Genomic DNA, 19,012 nt, shown 5'->3' with positions numbered 1-19,012 from the left:
CGCCCCCACCGCCCCTCCCACGGGACGGGCAGGGAGGAGAGCGCCGCCGCGCTGCCCCCTGGGACATGGAGTTCCGCGCCGGCGCGGCCCGGCCGACGGCGGCGGCGGCAAACCACAACTCCCGGAACGCACCGCGGCGCGGGAGAGGCCAGGCTCCGCCCCCGAACGCGGAAGCGAGGCCGTTTGAAACGCTGACAGGCCGGGGCGTGCTCTCGCGTGCCATGGCGGCGCTTGGCGCCTACCGCTGCATCGAGTGCAGCAGGGAGGCGGCGGAGCTGTACAGGGACTACCGGCGCGGGGTGCTCCGTATCTCCATCTGCGTGAGCCGGGGCGGCGGCGGCGGCCTGCGAGCGCGGCGGGGGCGGGGCGGGGCGGGGCGGCCGGGCAGCGGGCGAGGGAGGCCGGAGGGGAGGGGAGGGGAGGGGAGGGGAGGGGAGGCTTCGACGTCAGCAGGCGGCGGCGGCGCGCGCGGCACGTGGTGGCGTTCCCGCCCGGCCGGCTGGCCGCGCCCCTTGACGCGCCCCGCGCGGCGGGAGCTCCCCCTGCTGCCGGGCTCGGGCCCTGGCCCGCGGGGCGCGTTTCTTCCCGGCTCTGCCGGCCGCGGGTTGGCCGTTCTCCCCGGATCCGGGTGAGGGTTCCCTGTTCGCCGTGCTGCCCGCCGCCGTTTCCTCCGGCTCCTCGAGGGCACCTGCGCGGTAGCCCTGCCGCGGTCGGCCTGCGCGCTCCTGTCTGTGCAGGGCGTCGCGGCAGGCCTGTCGCTGTGCTCCGCGTCCTTTACTCGCTGACGGGCAGGCGTGAGCGCGGCTGCGTGGTTAGACAGCTTCGGTGAAGCTGGCAAACGGCTGGACGTACGTGTCGGGGTTTGACTGATGATTATTCGACGTACGCGCGAGGACTTCTGTGTTACCCAGCTACAGTGGTCGTACTTACAAAATGGGACCGGCATGTCCTAGTCCTAAACCGAGAACTTGCCGCTCTCCCTTCCCACGCTGCCTCTCACAGAGCTCATTTTTTCTTCCACAGTGTTTTCATAATGTTAAAGTAACTTCTTCTCTTTTAGCGTCTCCCACGTTTTCTTGGAGACTTTGCAGCTGCAGCAACAACGCATTTTCCTTTTGAAGCAGTGTTTTCAACTATTTCTGAAGTACTGTTTTCGAATTTCAATAGGGTTTATGTAGACTTGTGTCCAGTGGTTAGTTTTGACTTTTTGTAATGTGTTAAAAAAAAAAAAACCTGGATCACTTAGCACCCTATATTTTAGTGTGGGGAAAAAAATAAGAATTTTGGAATGGAGGGATCTGCAAATACATCTTGATTAAGCCTTTGATTTTATTTGTGATTATGTTTCACAACATCCTGTCTGCTCCTTATAAAATTGGGAAACCTTGTTTTTGAACAAGTTGTTGAATATTTTGTGTTTTGTAAGGAATTAGGTGTGCATCATTCAAACTTCCTTTGTGTTTTTTTCCCCCCGGTTTTGTAGCCTTTGGCATTTTGAGAATGCTGCTAGAAGATGGGTTAATTTACTAACCCTGAAGCTATAAACGTAACAGATGACCAGAAAGCTTTGTATGAAACCTGTGATGAATTCCTTTACAGCTTTATAACTTTGAGTTTGAGTCATTCAAGCATTTCTTAGATCAAAAATAGAGATCGTAGGCAACCAGATCATAGAGGTCTGTGGCCAGTTTGTATTTGGGGAAATAGTGGTGAGCTCAAGCTGAAAGATGTGCATGTTAGATCTCAGCTCCTGTTATCAACAAGAGGCTGTGAAAACAAGGTATGTACAAATTACTGATGATAGTAGAAAGAGCTGATTCAAATCCTTCTCTTTTCCCAGCTGTCATGGTTTAACCCCAGCTGGCAACTAAGCACCACACAGCTGCTCGCCCACTCCCCCCCGGTGGGATGGGGGAGAGAATCAGAAGAGTAAAAGGGGGAGAGAATCAGAAGAGTAAAAGGGAGAAAACTCGTGGGTTGAGATAAGGACAGTTTAATAGCTAAAGCAAAAGCCGCACGCACAAGCAAAGTAAAACAAGGAATTCATTCACTACTTCCCATCGGCAGGCAGGTGTTCAGCCATCTCCAGGAAAGCAGGGCTCCATCACGCATAATGGTTACGTGGGAAGACAAATGCAATAACATTGAACATCCCCCCTTTCTCCTTCTTTTCCCTGACCTTTACGGCTGTGTACAATGTCATATGGTGTGGAGTATCCCTTTGGTCAGTTGGGGTCAGCTGTCCCGGCTGTGTCCCCTCCCAACTTCTTGTGCACCCCCAGCCTGCTCGCTGGTGAGGTGGGGTGCGAAGCAGAAAAGGCCTTGACTCTGTGTAAGCACTGCTCAGGAATAACAAAAACATCCCTGTATTATCAGCACTGTGTCCAGCACAAATCCAAAACACAGCCCCACTAGCTACTATGAAGAAAATTAAGTCTATCCCAGCCAAAAACCAGCACACCCAGCCCAGCAGTCAAATGGCTTGCTGTAGAGCATAAACCAGCTGAAAATATACACAAAAATCTCTGCAGATGTTTCAAAAACTGGAGAGATCAGCAATTTTCTTAGGTAAAAGACAAGTAATAGAGACTGATTTCTACTGGCTTTAGACATGCACACTGCAAGGAAAAACTGATTTTTAGTTGTTTTTTTGTGTTAGTATAATGTGTCATGTTTAGTAGTGGATATGAACTACATCAAATCATTGGTAGTCAAACCATGTAGTCAAAATTCGTCACTGGTACATGATAAAAATGTAAATGGTTTTCTTTGGAGCTCTTTCATGTGGAGCTTCAAAGTCATCTTTGAAATCAAGGACAAGTTGGATACAAAAGGACAAGTATAAAGCTTATGCCTGCAGCCATATCACATAAGATTTAGCACATCTTGTAAACCCAGGTCATCAATTATGGTTATTAATTTGGCTATGATAATCTCTGTGGGAAACTGGGAGCCAGTAGATGGCACCCGTTCCTCTTAGCATTTAACTATTTGAGGACTGAAAATGCAGGTCTTCCGGAGCCGTGGCATCCCATGTAGAATCGAAGACTTTAGTACCAGTTGCTGTGTTCATCACAAATGCCAAACTCTTACAAAAAGAGTAAAGAACAGAGTAGAAGAAAGAGTAAAGAATCACGTTTTCCTAGCAACTTGGAATTCTGTCCACCTTTCTTCATGCAGGTCCAGATCGGTACCATTTTTCACTTACTCCTACCAGTCTGTTTCCTCTGTCTATGTTGTGGGTTATCATGGTTCAGTTTCAGTCTTAGTCCTAGCTGCTCTTATGTGGTGCTGTGTCATACCATCTCTAACCCTTTCTCTCCATTTCTGGCCACCCAGTAAGTGCTGAGAGTAGGATCGGTCCACATGACAACAGGCAATAGAAAGCACGTTAGTAAGAAACACGTCAGCTCACGGTTTATAAAGTGGAGATGAGAATGTTAGAAGATTGCCATGATCAAAAGATTCCTTCAGTTGAACTGATCTGAATTCAGCTTTATCTGTGTATTGCAGGAAAGCACTGCTGTCTTCTCCAGCTACCACGAGCTCATGGTTTCTAATAGGGCAATTCTTGTTTTACTTTTTCCTTTTAATCTGGAAGAATAGTTTTGTCACTGCACTAACCCTCTGCAGGCATTCTACTCCATGCAGGCAATGCTGTGCTCCGGCCAGAGACCTGAAAAGTTGGTCGGCATCATGCTACTGACAACAAAAAGTTGTCAAGTACAGAATGTGATTTGATACCCTTCGCAAGCAGTGTTACAATGAGTTTGTCAGTGTTATGAATCATCTTAACCTGAATATAATGATAGCTTAGAAGTTTTCTCCACTTTAGAAAATACAAAGATCCCACTTACCATTGTGAAACATCATTTATATCAGGTATTTATAAAACTTAGAGTGTAGGCCTCTAAAAACTTAATGAAAAGCTGAAGGTATTTAAGAAAAATTTGAGGTCTGAGGTGAGATGAGAAGGTGTGACCTTCTCAGCTCAGCCTGAGAACAGTTTTCATCTGTCTTTGTGGAATTAGAGCATCGAGTACTGCTACTCCATTGTAGTGTAAGGGAGAAAAAGTAAGAAGTACATAGAAAGATTGTATAGTGATACTCCAAGTGAGGCCAGTGGACATCATCTAGATATTTTTGTTGTTAAAAAGCTTTGGGATACTTGTGTTTCATTCCTATTTTCAAGTAGTACATGAAAATACTGACACATTAAATAAAAAAAAAAAACCCACCCAACATTTGTTCCATATGATATGTAACATAAAGGGTTTCTTTCCTTATTTTGGCCCCAGAAAATTAGGAACAAGCAGAACATTGCCAAGATCATCACTGTTTTATACTGACCTACAGGCTTGCCCCATGCTAGTTTAAAGAGATCCTTGATAAATTAATAAACCTGCATCTAAAAGGTCTTTGCCATTCTCAGGATGTTCCTGTCATTCAACACCTTTTGGAACATCATCTTGAGGTTGAAAGTTCTCCCAACAGCACCTTCTATCTAGTCCTACATTTGGTTTTAGGATGTGTTTAACCTGATCTGGGCCTGATTTTCAGATGGAAGATTTAAATTTGAATGCCTAAGCAAAATACCCTGATTTTGTATTCTGTTATTAATCTGTTGAAGAGAAGAATGGATTTTTTCCAGAGGCAAATACTAAAATCTTCCATTAGGAAACATCTGTTTCCAGCCCACAGTATTAGAGTACAATTTTGGAAATTCAGCCTAACGTTCATGGTGCTGCTTCAGTTTAGTTACTGCAGCATTTGTTACTGCTCTTAAGATAATTAAAAGTTTCTTTGAGGTCCATATTGTAGTTCTAATGCGGGCAAGCATTAAAGACCTCACAAGCATTAATATCCACTCTGGAAATAAACTTGCAACGGATACTGAAGAAGCTAAAGAAACCACCTTCTATCAAACATGGAAGTCCACTCAGTACCATGAAACTCAGGATGGAAAGGTCATGGCTCTTGTTAAGAGCTCTGCAAGGTGGCTAACTGCCACAAGTTCTTGAAGTTCTGTAACTTTTCTTTAATCTGTTTTGTTTAATCAAGGCCAGTTTCAGCAGAAGCCTAGCCCAGACCTCTGGTATCGCGCATTCCTTCTTGCTTGAGATTTGCATTTAGTGAATGAACCTTTTTCTCATCCTGCATATATTTTGCTGTGGAAATGCCATTACAAGAGACAGGTGGACTATCGCTCTTTAAAAAGAACTTAAAGGTATTTAAAAATGGATAATAAAATTCTGAGGAGGTTCACCTCCTCGGGGAGACCTGTTCAATGTGTTTTTTCTTCAGTGTGATAACTGGGGGGTGGGGGGGGGGTGGTGGTGGTGCAGGCGTGTTAGGATTGCTTCCGACGAAGGTGACTTCTGGTGGTTGCTTTGCAACTCACGGGTCTAGTTCTAGTCCTGTGCTGTGAACGTGCTGGTGTTTTCCCTATTCCGAACCAGAAGTGATGGTGAAAGTAAGCCTAGGTCGTTCTTTATAGAGGAGATTTTTGCTAATTATTTTGAGATCCTTAAAACTTAAATGATCTGTAAGTAATACAGCTGAATATATTACGAACCAACCATTAACAACAGTAACAAAAAATACTGTTCAGATAACATTGCCGCTACAGTATTAATGCTATAGGGGGGAAAAAAACACATTCGGCTAACCTGGAATAAATTCTGCAGTCAACGTGCAATGACTATAAAAGCAAATTAGCAAACTTGACTTATTCAAAAATAGAAGGAAAAACATGCAATTTTTAAAAATTTGGTTTAAAATTACATATATGTTGTTGTGTTTAAAAATACAGTTTCAAAAATGTTAATCGTTCCAGACCCTAACAAAGGGAAAGAAATTATTCATTGCAATATGTAGAGCTCAGTCAGGATCCCCCTTGTGTTTTGTAATAAGAAAGCCAAATTGCCTAAGCAGTGCACACTTCATTTAGCTTTTCTGCAATTAAAAAATAATTGAAAAGCTCTTTTATTGCAGCAAGGCAGAGAGACTGTAAATGCTTTGAATGCAAAGCATTTATGTGGTAAGGTAAAGAATCTGTCAAGAGTACAAAGATCATCCTGGAAAATAAAGGATGTTATTTTTCTTATTTACATAACTCAGTCTACAGGCCAACTCACTACTGGAAAACGTATCGTATAGGAAAAATTATAAAACAATATTTTTGATTTCAGCTTTCTGAAATGGAGTGCATCTGAAACTGGGCTGTTTTGTTTTTCAGCTTGTTATGACACTTTGCCGCATCCCTAATAAAGAACCCAATCCTGAAAGCAGCACAGCTAATTACATTTTATTGTTTAAGGGTGCAAGTGGGATTAAGGGTGCTCCTGGAAGATCATGGGTCCATACTAATTTGCCCTATGAACCTATGTAAATGTATCTATGTTCATGTTGAAGCTATGTAAATGTTGTTAAAATCTGCTGTATATGTAGTCCAGCAAAAAATTGTAGCTTAATTTTGCCAAACTCCAATCCCTGGAGAGAGGAATACTAAAATGAGACTGTTTCACTGGTTTTTCTAATATCCAGAGATTTGCAAACGTATTCCTGGTGTCGTTTTCATGTTATTTTTAGTTCAGGATGAAGCCTGGTTATTCAATGTATATTTTTTATTCTCTGTAGTGTCCTATGGCTTCCTCTTCAAGAATGTTTTTCCCTTCTACCACCCCCATCCCAAAATACTTCTACTTAAAAATTCAGTTATGTTTTAATGTTGGAGAGAGCACTCTAAAAAAGTCATCTTTGTATACTTTAGGAACTTTGCCCTTCAGCGATAGTAGGTATTTCCTCATATATTTGTACACTGTATTGATTTTGGCATACGTCTGTGAACTGTGTTTGGAGCTGAGTATCTTTGATGAACAAAGAAGAGGTATGTCTTTTGAATAAAGTTTTATAAAAGGCTGATAAACGTGCAGTCACAGCTAACATTTTAGTACTTCTTTTGTCTTATTTAATACAACTGAGATGTTAAAACATATGTTACTTTCCTTAACTGTTTTGGATTGCTTTGATCAGAAAGAATCTGATACACTACACTATGAAGAACATGGTTGTACTAGCTTTTGAAGATTTCTTTTCTTAAAGCTGCCTTTGCTCATTTTTTAAAAATATTTTTTTTTAAGATCAGTATGCAAATTTCTAAGTTATGAAAATGGAAGCCTTTTTTTTTTCTGAAACAACAGACAAGCATAGTCAAATATTCCTAAATATTTGTCTAGTCAAACAATTCCTAGACTAATATCCATTTAAATTCACTAGAATATTGAAATACATTCAACACCCTTTTTTAGGGTTTTTTTTAGGACTTTTTACAGTATCTATTGGACTTCTGTGTGTCAGTATCAAACATTAGTAATTTTCCTTAAATTTACCAATTTAGAAGAAGATGTGTAAATAGAATTTATGGTGTCAAGCTTGACCTTTCTCTTCTGCAACATAATCTGAAAGTACCTTTTAATCAAAGTAATGTCTATTTTTTCAAGGAAAGATACCAGTTATTTCCTGTTTCTGATGTTAGTTACATATTTAAGGAAGAAATGAAGAACTGGTTAAAAACAGAGAAATCCAGTTACTTCTTGCTCTCGTTTTAGAACTGGTTATGATAACTGAGGCGTTTCTTCGAGAAAGCCTAAAGAAGATTGAAAAAGCTCAGTTTTGTTAAAGATGTTCTGCCTTCAGTCGTGCTGAACAGGCCGCTGACCACAGCTGTGCAGAACTGCAGTTGGGAATGAGACGTGAGCGCCAGTAGTGTAGTTCACTCTAAACTGCCTGACTAAAATCTTAAAAGTAAGTGTGCAAGCAGTTCTCCATAGTTGAGCTGCTCACACGGATCTTCTCTGAAAGTGTTAGTGATTATCGATGTCCGTAAAGTGACATCACTTTAACGAGATAAAGCTATCTAGTTAAACCTATGTGTACTTAAACTGCTTTAACCCTTGCTTGCATTGATTTTGCTGAAGGCAGGCTCTAGTCACAAGTTTGCTTCCTAGGCATTTAAGGTTATTGTCAGATGTTTTAGTAGTACAGCTGGAAAAAATAACAAAAAAGCCAGGTATGGAGAAAATTTCATCCTAGAGGGTCTATTAATTCTGTAATGTTCTCGTGGTATAGCAAGCGTCATCTTCATTTTGTCCAATTAGCCTATGACAGTGGACACGCAAGCCTTCTGCAGTAAGGTGGTTTGCAGGTCTCACAAGTCCCTGAGTGAACTCAGGCTGGCTAGGTCACTGGCTGGGTAAGCACAAAGGACTTTTCTTTCATACAGTTGAGACTCAAATGGAAATATTAAGAATAGGGCTTTCACCTAGCTCTAGAAGACAGGCAGACATGAATATGTACATGTGTCTGTGTGTGAAAAGTCCTTGAAGTTGGCTGCTCTTTTGTGATATGGCAGATTTTCTTTTCCTGTTAAAGTAACACAAGAGAAATAGGATTCTTACATATTTGGTGGTGGTATGTTGAAATACTGAATTAAACACCATTCCCACAGCTGCAGAAGATTTGGTTGTGGCTACCAGAAGCTGTGGAGGAGAAGACCCATTCTTATGGGCAACACTACTATTTGTGTATTCATTTGTAGCAGTCCCCTTATATATCTGCAGTAGAATTTCTGTATCGTTGGTTTTGCCTGGAGGGTTGGTCTGATATATTTTAATTATCTAAAATTCATGTCAGCTGCCTGTGAAAATTTTTGAGTACCTCTTAACTGCAAATTTTTTGATTGGTGTTTGGTTGGGAACCTCCGCTTGGAAAGATCATTCTTTACTCTTCTCAGAGAGATTTTTGACCCTGGTCAAAAAATGTTCTGTTGTAGGAAAAATTGAGAGCATAATAAATCCTGGGGAATGTAGGATATCCTTCATCTAACCTTTATGACACCCGTTGTGTTCAAGAATGATCTTCTTTTGTTTGTGCTTGTCCAGTGCTTGTGTGAATAAGCCTATTAAAAAAAATGGAGTTTTCCTGTGCTACATCAACCAGGAGATTTGACATATGTAAATCACCACCTATAAGAATATCTGTTCATGATTTCCCTGCAGAAAGAAATGAAGCGAGACATCTGCCTTTAATTATAGTTGCAATTTCTTTTTCACTCTATTAAAAGCTGTAGCTGTGGTCTTCTGTTAATTATGTCCTTTCTTCCATCTCTCTCGCTTTAATTTTAGACCTGTCAAACTGTTGGTTAATTGAGTCAATTTTTGAATTCATTACCTCTAACTTGTGTACTGTCATACACAGTATTTTCTTTTCTAATCCAAAGGAGTTTGTTGGGCTTTTTTCTTGAGCTGGACCAAGAAACACAGATTAGTGGTAGGAACATTCCTTAGACACTCTATTCAACTTACATATTTGTTTGGATGTTTTTCTTGATACGGATATGGGACTTCTGAGTCAGTTTGCTAGTGAAATTTTGCTTCTCAAATTCTCCAATAATAGATCTGGTAAATAGCAAGGCAAAGTTAACTTTGGACACAAGGAATCCCTATAAAATTGAAAAAAACTTTTTGTTCTTTCCCGGGAGATTGTCTGTAGGTGCATGTTGTCAAATGCTGCATTTTTGACCGTTACAGCATTTCAGAAAGCTGTGTGCATAGATTTCTCTTCTGGCAGCGCACAGCCATGCACTCATTAAAATGGAAATGGAGATTGTCTCTGTGGCTGTTGTACTCTGAGCACAGCAGCTAATGTGAAGGCCCAGGGGAGTGGGATTAGCTGAGGACGGGTTGGGGGAAACAAGTAGCTGAACTGGAGGACCGGCAGCAGGAGAAAGCTGACCTGCAGGCGAGCACCCTTCTGCAAGTGCACTTGTTTGAGCTGAAGGGGTTGCTGCGATCAACTGCTGCTGCTCCTCAGCTCTCTGCTAGAAGTTACTTCCCCCTCAGGTCTGCTAGAGGAGCCTTTTGTGAGACACTTACTGAACCATCCTGTTCACAGTTAGTATAATCGCCTTCTGTTAGCCTTTCTTGTTTAACTCAAGTCAAGGAGTGACCACCCATGCAGGTAAGTCAATAAATCCGAAGGGGGTTGGATGACAAGCAGTTCCCAGTGGTCTGGGTGAGATAACCTCTCTAGTAGGCACAGCGGGAACCAGCAGAGGTATTGGAGAAGTAACGGTCTAGTGTCTTACCACTGTTCAGTAGCAACTTCTGACTCTTTGGCTATATCTGTCTGTGAAAACTACATTATCAGTATTCTAAATATATTGGTGTTTGTTCAGTAATGGAAAATTAATTGAAACATCTGGACTACTTACCAGTATGGAAGACCAATGCAACAGGAAGAAACATTTATTTTTTTTCTTGAAAGAAGGAAAAAGGTAGGATAGGAGGATAAAGCGTCTCTTTTAAAAGAAGGAAGTGATAAAAGAAATTCATTTTCTTTCCAAAAAATACCAAAAAAAATTCCCAAAATACCCAGTAGACGGGCCATGATCAGATAACCTTTAACAAGATAGTGGTGTATTTCTTCAGTGTTGGGAAGGCAGTTTGGTTTTTTTTGCATCTGTAGGATGCAAGGACATCCTTGCATAGTTTATTATCTGTGTTAATCTGAAGCCTATAAAAAACAATAATGTATCTTTATGTTTTGTATGGGAAATCCTTGTGTCAACTGTAGCGTAAAGGGGGGGAAGCAATTTTTCTGGATGGATTAAAAACCTATTGAAAATGAAGATTACATTAAGGAAAGACTAATAAGAATTGAATAGCTACTTTGGATTTCTGTAATTGTGCTAAGCGTAGAGGAACATTTAATAAACGTTTGCTTTCTTTTTCTTTTTTTTCTTCTAATTCTTGTTATTTTGTGACTTTCAGAAATCCTGCCAGAAACCTGTGGACAAATACATTGAGTATGATCCTGTTATCATCTTGATTAATGCTGTTTTATGTAAAGCACAAGCCTACAGGCACATTCTTTTCAATACAAAGATAAACGTAAGTTGCTATGCCCCTACCCTGTGACCTTTTTTTTTTTGGTTAAAGATATATTTAGGTTTGGTAAGTTGATTGTAATAGTTGTAAAATTTTAGAAACTGTTCTGTCCTTCCACAGGGTCCATCAAGCTGAATCAGTTTTGTTCTTGAACAGGTTAAGGGTCTAATATTGTGAATAGAACACATGAAATCTCAAACTCCAGCTGTTACTAAGAAAGTTACTGTCTCCCCAGTAAGCGATACCACAATACCAGCAAATAGAGCAGTCATCCTGCATGTAAAAGAGAGAGTCCTAACTGGACTCATTGGAAGAGGAAGGTCTAATTTCAAGTTCATTTCCAACTTAAATTTCTGTTGGTAACAGTTCTTTTTGAAATGAGCTATAGTAGTATAACATACCATATTAACAATTATGCCAATTAAACCTACTGTACTAATTTCTCACAAGTTTCCTCCTGAGTAATTAACCATGTCCTCAAAACTATAGCAAAAGATAGTGGCTTTCACATGAAGCGTTGTTGATGCAGAGTTATGTAAGTCAACTTAGTTGTGCTGGCCCGGGTGGAGTGTAGAGCTGTAGCTTTTCTGACAGAATTGCATATTTTTACTTTAAGGATTGATTTCCCAGGAGAGGTAAGCTAATCTAGAGCAAACTATCCAAGCGTAAGCGTATGCTGTGTTCATGTTGATACCTCTTGGCCAGTCCAGTGTTAAGCAACGTAGATAGATACACTCACCTCACCTTTCAAGCATAAATCTGACGGAAGGTTTTTAATTAATTCAATGCTTCTGGAGACGGGTAATGATGTTTTCCATGAGGCTTCTGGAAGAACTATTCCATCTGTGGAAATTTCATCTATTCAAATAAATTGAGTTGAATTTTAAACTGGCTTAGCTTGTGCGTGTGTGTGCAATTGGCATAACTAGTCTCTAATGGAAAAAGTAGAATCCACGCACAGAAATTGCATTGGTTTGTTTAAATCTGTATAAAACCAGAATTCATCCCACATAAACATTGGCTTACAGACTGTTTAATGTGGAAACATGCTAACTATGGACCCTCACGACATCATTTTTGCAGTCGCTTCAGAGGATACTTTTAAGTTTTGTTTAGTAACATTGCTCCATTTATTTTTGGTTCTACACCCTTATCTGAACTAAGAAATGTTTTTGGTATAACTACACTACCAGTTTCTTCTAATGGAGATTGTCCCAGGGAAAAACAGAAACAAGGCTATTTAAACCAGTTCACTGAAGGGAGTAGTTGCCCTGAAACTAAAATTTTTGATAGTATAGTTCTGCTAGCTATGGCACAATTTTGTTTTTATATTCCTAACTGAAACACCCTTCCCAATTAAAAAGAAGTTTAGAGCAGGCTTTACAAACTACAGTTATATGCTTTCTTCTGTATGGAACCGTTCATGCAGTTTCCTACCTTCTCTAATTGGCTTATCACGTTAATTTATGTTAAAAGGATGATGTGCTAAAGTACTGTCTCAACAGAAGTAATTTGCTTCTATTTCTAAACAAAAGTAATAAACCTACAGAGCTTATTTGTGTGGAGTTGTAGAAATGTATTTTAAATACCAATTTAATACTAATACTTTAATTTATGCTGATTTAATACTAATGCTTTTATTATTCTTTCATTTACCAGATTCATGGGAAGCTCTGCATATTTTGTTTGCTCTGTGAGGCTTACCTCAGGTGGTTGCAGCTACAGGATTCAAGCCAAAATATAGATCCTGATGACTTAATCAGATATGCCAAGGAATGGGATTTTTATAGAATGTTTGGTATAGCTTCTTTAGGTAAGATTGATGATTAGTTCATGTAACTATTTACTCTTTAAGCACTGAATAACTTCATGAGTCTTTCATCAAGCCTGTATTGCAAAAATTAATACAGAATGGATGTCATGTCCTACCCAGTGTGGTTAAACAATTATACACATACTCTCTCATTTGCCTTCATTTAATGCAAATGCATATTTCAATCCTGATTACCATTCAGACTGATAGGATAAGCATTAGATACCAAAACACTGAATAGTGGCAATATTCAGAAATCTTCGTCTGAATCCATTTACATAGTTTTGAAGACAAATGTAGAGCTCAGCCTTATTCCATATTTCATGTTGACTCCAAGGTTTATTATTCATTAAGGTGATGCAACATTAAGGATGATCCTTACAGAAGTAAACAATAATCGGGAAAAGCTGTATCTGTTTTTTTGTTACGTGAATACACAAAGATACAGAGCAGTGTCATCACTGGTAAAGAGTAAATACTTCTGTATTTACTGCAAGACTAAATTTGAAGGCAGGGGAGGGTTTTTGTTTTATTTTGGTTAATAGTTTTATTCTCTTTTTTTTTCTGGTGATAGAGTTTAAATCAAACCTGCAGACTACAACTAGTATTTCCTTTAGACATTCAGAGTTTAACTTCAGTCATTTATTGTCTAGTGTTGCTCTAAGTAGGCTTTTGAAACAGGTGAGTAAAAATGTTGGAACTCGTTTTTCAGTAGTAATTCATCTATTACAGTTGTCGTGAGAGTTGCTTTGACATCTGCATTAATACCAGTGTTACGCAGGGATACGGTGTCAAAAAAAGTCTAATAGCTCAATGATATTTTCGCCTTAGTGTTCTTTCTCATGCTGGATGGAAAGGGTTCATTGCTGGTGACCTTTTCAAAACAGACAAGTATTGATTTTGGTTTACAGGCTAACAGATAGTTGAAAAAAAACCTCTCATTTTGTTAAAAAGGAAAAGTAAAGGAAGTTCATATGCTAAACTTCCTCTGCTGTACGGTGTCAGAAATTATGAGTATGACAATCCTACAGACAGAATTCTGTGATAGAATTATTTTGAATGTCATGAACGAACAGAGGAGATGGAGGACATGTTCATGTTTGCCTGTCTTTTAAATAGCAGTGGCTCAGTTGCATTTAGGACATATCATTTCACTGAAATTCATTGTAAAAAGGACTTGATTTTGGCACTTCATTCTCTCTTTCCAACTCCTTATTTCCTCTTAGAACAAACTTCATTTTTGTTTGGCATTTTTATTACCTTACGGTGGATGAGACCTGAGATGCTGAAAACAAAATCTGACTTCATTTTACTTCTCAAAGCACTTCTGTTGTCCACCTATGGAAAGCTTTTGCTAATTCCAGCTGTTATTTGGGAACATGACTACACGCCTTTGTGCCTTGCGTTTATAAAAGTATTTGTCTTGATATCAAACTCTCAGGCAATTAGAGGTATGTTTTTGCTTTTTTATTACTACATTATTTGTATAGAATGTGTGTGAGATAATGCAGCTGTTACAGAAGTCATTATTATTGCTGTTATATTTTTTAATCAGCATCAGATATGTGACTGAAATAGCTTTAGCTTAAAACTGTCTTACTTAGACTCTAATAGAAAGTGAATGAAACAGAACACTTAAAAAAAGAAAAAGCACCTCTTATCTCACCATCATCTCTTTGTATATGCTGTATTACAGCTATCAGATCCATCAGCATTTGAGACAACTCATAGTGGATGATTGAAACATAAAACAGAATTTTTTTGTGTGTCCGGAAGATGAAAATTTCATGTTAATTTTATGCATGGCTTTGGAATGCAGACTTTAATAGATTTGTGTGATTTCTTATAAATACAAATTAATATGACTTCTCACATGGTTTCTATGATCTTCTTAAATGGTGATAAATTTGTTCTGTTTTCTTTTGCAGTTACATTGAACTTGAACCGAATGCTCCCTTGGTTGGCCATCATCTTTGGATTAATTTTGGAAAATGGTGTGGTCTGCTTGTTCCAGAAAATGGGATGGGATGTTTGAAACGTCAGCCCAGATCTGAAGATATACCAACAACAGGATGATCATTTTCTAAGAATGATCTCTGCCAGCAAGCTCCAAAAACACTATTTTCATAGTGATAAGGAAGGTGATAGATAACAAAAACTTGCATTAGTGGTGAGTGTAGACAGTTTTAGGATGAGTTAAAATGAGAAACTTCAGAAGTTTGGCTATTTAATGTGGTGAGCCATAAAACCTGTGCCTTAGCTTGTTTATTTTCCCATTAAAAATATCATTGTGTCACTATCCCAATAGCTTTATAAATCTGGCTGCATAGCTATGGCTGTAACAAAAAAGGTACTCTAAAAAAATTCAGCACTGCTGCCAATCACTGCATTTTGGCAGAAAGAGGAGGATGAATAGTTCCCTTAAGAGGAAAGAAGAGAGTCAGTGGAAAAATGCAAAAGCCAAAACTGATACTTCCGCAAAAACAGATTTTCAAAGAGAGAAGTGAACATGTGCAAACAGATTATTAGAGAAAAGGCAAGTATTGCAGAGTAAAACTACCATGGGAAAACTAAGTTGCATTCTCTGGAACGTTTATGTAACAATATAAATTAATAAAATATCTAGTTCTAGAGTAATCTCTAGGAACTGTATTTTTAACTGGCTTGAAATTTTATGTGATCTCATAAACACTGCTGCTTTGTTCTGAAAGCTGAAGAGAGTGAAAGGACTCTGATCCCCAGCATACACGGTTGTTTGGGATACCGCTTCTTCTGCATTTAATATTAAGCCACACCCCCCACACCCAGCCCTCATCTGGCAGCAGGTTTAGTGGAAGCAAAAAGTGAAGTATGAGGCTGCTCAGCAACAGAGTAGTACTTGTTAAAAAACAAACAAACCCCCCATGTTTAGGCCTAAATTAGTGAAGAAACATTTATAGAAGTTCTGCACCTTCTTCCCCAGCAGGCAAAGAGAGGGCTAGATGGCCCACAAAGGAACTGGCAGAATCTGTTTCCGCAAGACAGTAATTAGGACGCGAACCTACTTCTTTTGTGCAGACCAGTTTCCATGACATTCCATGCAATGTTTCATTCTCCTGCTTCAGTTCTGGAAGGCTGTACTATCTATAGGAACTACTACCATTCTTCATTTTCCTCAGATGCAGATTCCTATCTGTGCTCTGCAAAATGCATCAAATAACATTTTGCAACATCTTGAAGTTAATTCCAAACAGGTTTAGAGTAAGTCTAGATTATGACCACATAAGACATCAGACATGTTTGTCTGATGCAACTGCCCATGCCACAGTAAGTTTTTCAGTCAGAAAAGCAAATGGTTGCTGATTCTGTTTTAATAGGTCAGAGGCTGACACCATTCATGTGCCATTTGTGTTACATTTGACATCTTTCTGAGCATGTGATGGTATGGCTAGAGAAGGCAAAAAAAACCCAAATTGCAACCTCTTTTTAAGTACATGAGACAGTTTAACACTGCAACTGCCCCGGCAAGCACATAGTTGTGAAGGTGTATGAGGGATCCACCTTGCTACTGGTGTGAATCAGTGGCCAGACAATTGAGTGTAGGTGTGCAGTTGCTCACTGGCTGAGCAGCAGCTTTGGCAACACAGTACCTAGAACATGCTTTGCTTTACATAATTGGATTTGGGGAGATACTCCACCCCAAAAGCTTTTTAAAAAACAGTATGTTGCCAAAGGTGCTTTGAGTAGTGCTCATCTTCCTCCCACACCACCAGCACACAGCATTGCAACAGAGGCTGCAGGTTGAGAGGGTGCAAAGGGAAAGAGCAGTAGATCCTCAAGGGGATCGAGTGCACCCTCAGTAAGTTTGCAGATGACACCAAGTTGGGCGGGAGTGTTGATCTGCTCGAGGGTAGGAAGGCTCTGCAGAAGGACCTGGACAGGCTGGATCAATGGGCTGAGGCCAATTGTATGAGATTCAACAAGGCCAAGTGCTGGATCCTGCACTTGGGTCACAACAACCCCATGCAACCCTGCAGGCTCAGGGAAGAGTGGCTGGAAAGCTGCCCGGCAGAGAAGGACCTGGGGGTGTTGGTCACCCAGCTGAACGTGAGCCGGCAGTGTGCCCAGGCGGCCAAGAAGGCCAATGGCATCCTGGCCTGTATCAGAAATAGTGTGGCCAGCAGGAGCAGGGAAGTGATCGTGCCCCTGTACTCGGCACTGGTGAGGCCGCACCTCGAATACTGTGTTCAGTTTTGGGCCCCTCACTACAAGAAAGATGTTGAGGTGCTGGAGCATGTCCAAAGAAGGGCAACGAAGCTGGTGAAGGGTCTAAGAGCACAAGTCTTATGAGGAGCAGCTGAGGGAACTGGGGTTATTCAGCCTGGAGAAAAGGAGGCTGAGGGGAGACCTCATCGCTCTCTACAACTACCTGAAAGGAGGCTGTAGCAGGGTGGGTGTCGGTCTCTTCTCCCAAGTAACAAGCGATAGGACAAGAGGAAATGGCCTCAAGTTGCACCAGGGGAGATTTAGATTGGATGTTAGGAAAAATTTCTTCACCGAAAGGGTTGTCAAGCATTGGAACAGGCTGCCCAGGGAAGTGGTTGAGTCACCATCCCTGGAGGTATTTAGAAGACATGGAAACATGATGCTTAGGGACATGGTTTAGTGGTGGACTTGGCAGTGCTAGGTTAATGGTTGAATTGATGATCTTAAAGGTCTTTGCCAAACTAAATGATTCTATGATTCTATGATCTTTCAGAAAAGCTTCAGGGATGCTGGTCTAGCCTGCTTTCATTTTCCTCCTTCACCTTCTGCCTTGAGTTTAAGAGGGAATGAAGTTGTGCTGCAGCAGAGAATGACAGAAGAATATGCACTAGGAAAATGCTGGTGCCTGCTGAGCCAAACCCTGTTTGCTATTGTAGCTGTCATCTGGCTTTTACCCAGCTCTCTGTTCATCTTAGTACAACCTTAGCATTGCAGCTGATAAAGTTTCTTACCGCTCTGTATGTCCCTCTTCAGGAAATGTATATTCTTTCTACCGCCAATTTTGTTTTTCTAATGATTTAACAACAGTGCTTTGGTTTGTTCCTCTTAGGTTAGAATTTTTTAATTAATCTTACATGTCATGGTTACACGCAAGATTTTTTTTTCTGAAATGTCTCCCTTGTCTGCTCTGGCATTGGTTTCAGTCTAAAGGCTGAGTGGAGCACATTGAAGTGTGACTAATGCAAGGGGAAGATTTTGCATTACATGTAAATATTACCTAGGCAGCAGCAAAATTGTAAATACAATGTATATAAATTTTGTTTGGGAACAGTTTTCTTAAATTAAAGTTTATTTTGAATTAAAAAAAAATTATTTCAGGACATTTTCTGAATTTTATTCAGAAGACCTAGAATGGACATGAACACATTCCGGAAGAAGAAATGCTCATCTATTGTGTCACATATTCCAATAACATATCAGTTGTGCACTCTGTAATGCTATCAGGAGCCACCACTGTCCTTATGCAACTTTGAGGATGGAGAAGAAAATTAAGAGCTACAGAGCTGTGGAACGAAAGCAGGTGTTGTACAGGTTTTCAGTCTTCAGAGACATCGTTATTGTCTAGTAATGTAGGACGTTCTGCCTTGTGTGATTTTATGGCTACTCATTTACCGGAACTAACATGACAAATACACTAATAATTCATAAATCTAGGGGAACTTGAGGATGCTCTCTGTGTGTGTGGGCAGGTGTGTTTGTATTTTTGATGCCTTTGGAAAAGGATTCCATATGGTGCTTGAGAGAACCTTGCCTATTTTAAGGTCTTGCCTGTTTAAAACAGTCATCTCTCTCTCACTTTTATTCCTTTTTGTCTTTTGAGCTCCTCTTCTTTCATAAACTCTTTGTAATGAAATAGTCATCTGTGCTGGAAGATGCATGACAAATAGCCTGCCCTTTCTATGTATCTTCAGTTGCTTCCTTAACTTACAGGAAAGGATTTACTTGGGTTAAAAATATAACAGCCTGCAAACAGCAGTGTAAACTCTTTGAGTTTTGCTTGGAATCAAAAGGGTTACGTGGCCTGTGGGAAGTTCGTGGGCCTATGGAGCAAATTCCAGAATTCTGTCGGATGAAATGCACAGAAGAACCAGTGTTGTTATTCAGACTTGGGTTGAGCAACGGTTTAGTGATTGCGCGGTGGGAGCTGGGAACTCTTAACTGGGTCCATAGGTCAGGTAACAAGTATTTAGAAATTAGTCTATACAAAATTGGAGAATTAGAGTAT

General features: G+C 40.3%; 1 protein-coding gene across 2 annotated transcripts; it reads left to right on the top strand.

The window, feature by feature from the left end:
* Positions 1 to 65: 65 nt before the first annotated feature.
* ARV1 (ARV1 fatty acid homeostasis modulator) lies at positions 66 to 15,414 on the top strand. 2 transcript variants are annotated; one of them, XM_076334073.1, is made up of 6 exons: positions 176 to 320; positions 1,061 to 1,144; positions 10,833 to 10,952; positions 12,609 to 12,762; positions 13,989 to 14,213; positions 14,691 to 15,414. In XM_076334073.1, the coding sequence occupies exons 1-6, from the start codon at positions 222 to 224 to the stop codon at positions 14,795 to 14,797; spliced, it is 789 nt and encodes a 262-aa protein (XP_076190188.1). In that variant the 5' UTR covers positions 176 to 221; the 3' UTR covers positions 14,798 to 15,414. The 2 variants fall into 2 exon arrangements, with proteins under 2 accessions (XP_076190187.1, XP_076190188.1); XM_076334072.1 differs by lacking the exon at positions 1,061 to 1,144 and having other exon boundaries at positions 66 to 320.
* Positions 15,415 to 19,012: the final 3,598 nt, after the last annotated feature.

Source organism: Aptenodytes patagonicus, chromosome 3, assembly GCF_965638725.1.
Source record: "Aptenodytes patagonicus chromosome 3, bAptPat1.pri.cur, whole genome shotgun sequence".
In the NCBI taxonomy this organism is placed as follows: domain Eukaryota; kingdom Metazoa; phylum Chordata; class Aves; order Sphenisciformes; family Spheniscidae; genus Aptenodytes; species Aptenodytes patagonicus.
This window is presented reverse-complemented; position numbering and strand designations above follow the sequence as displayed.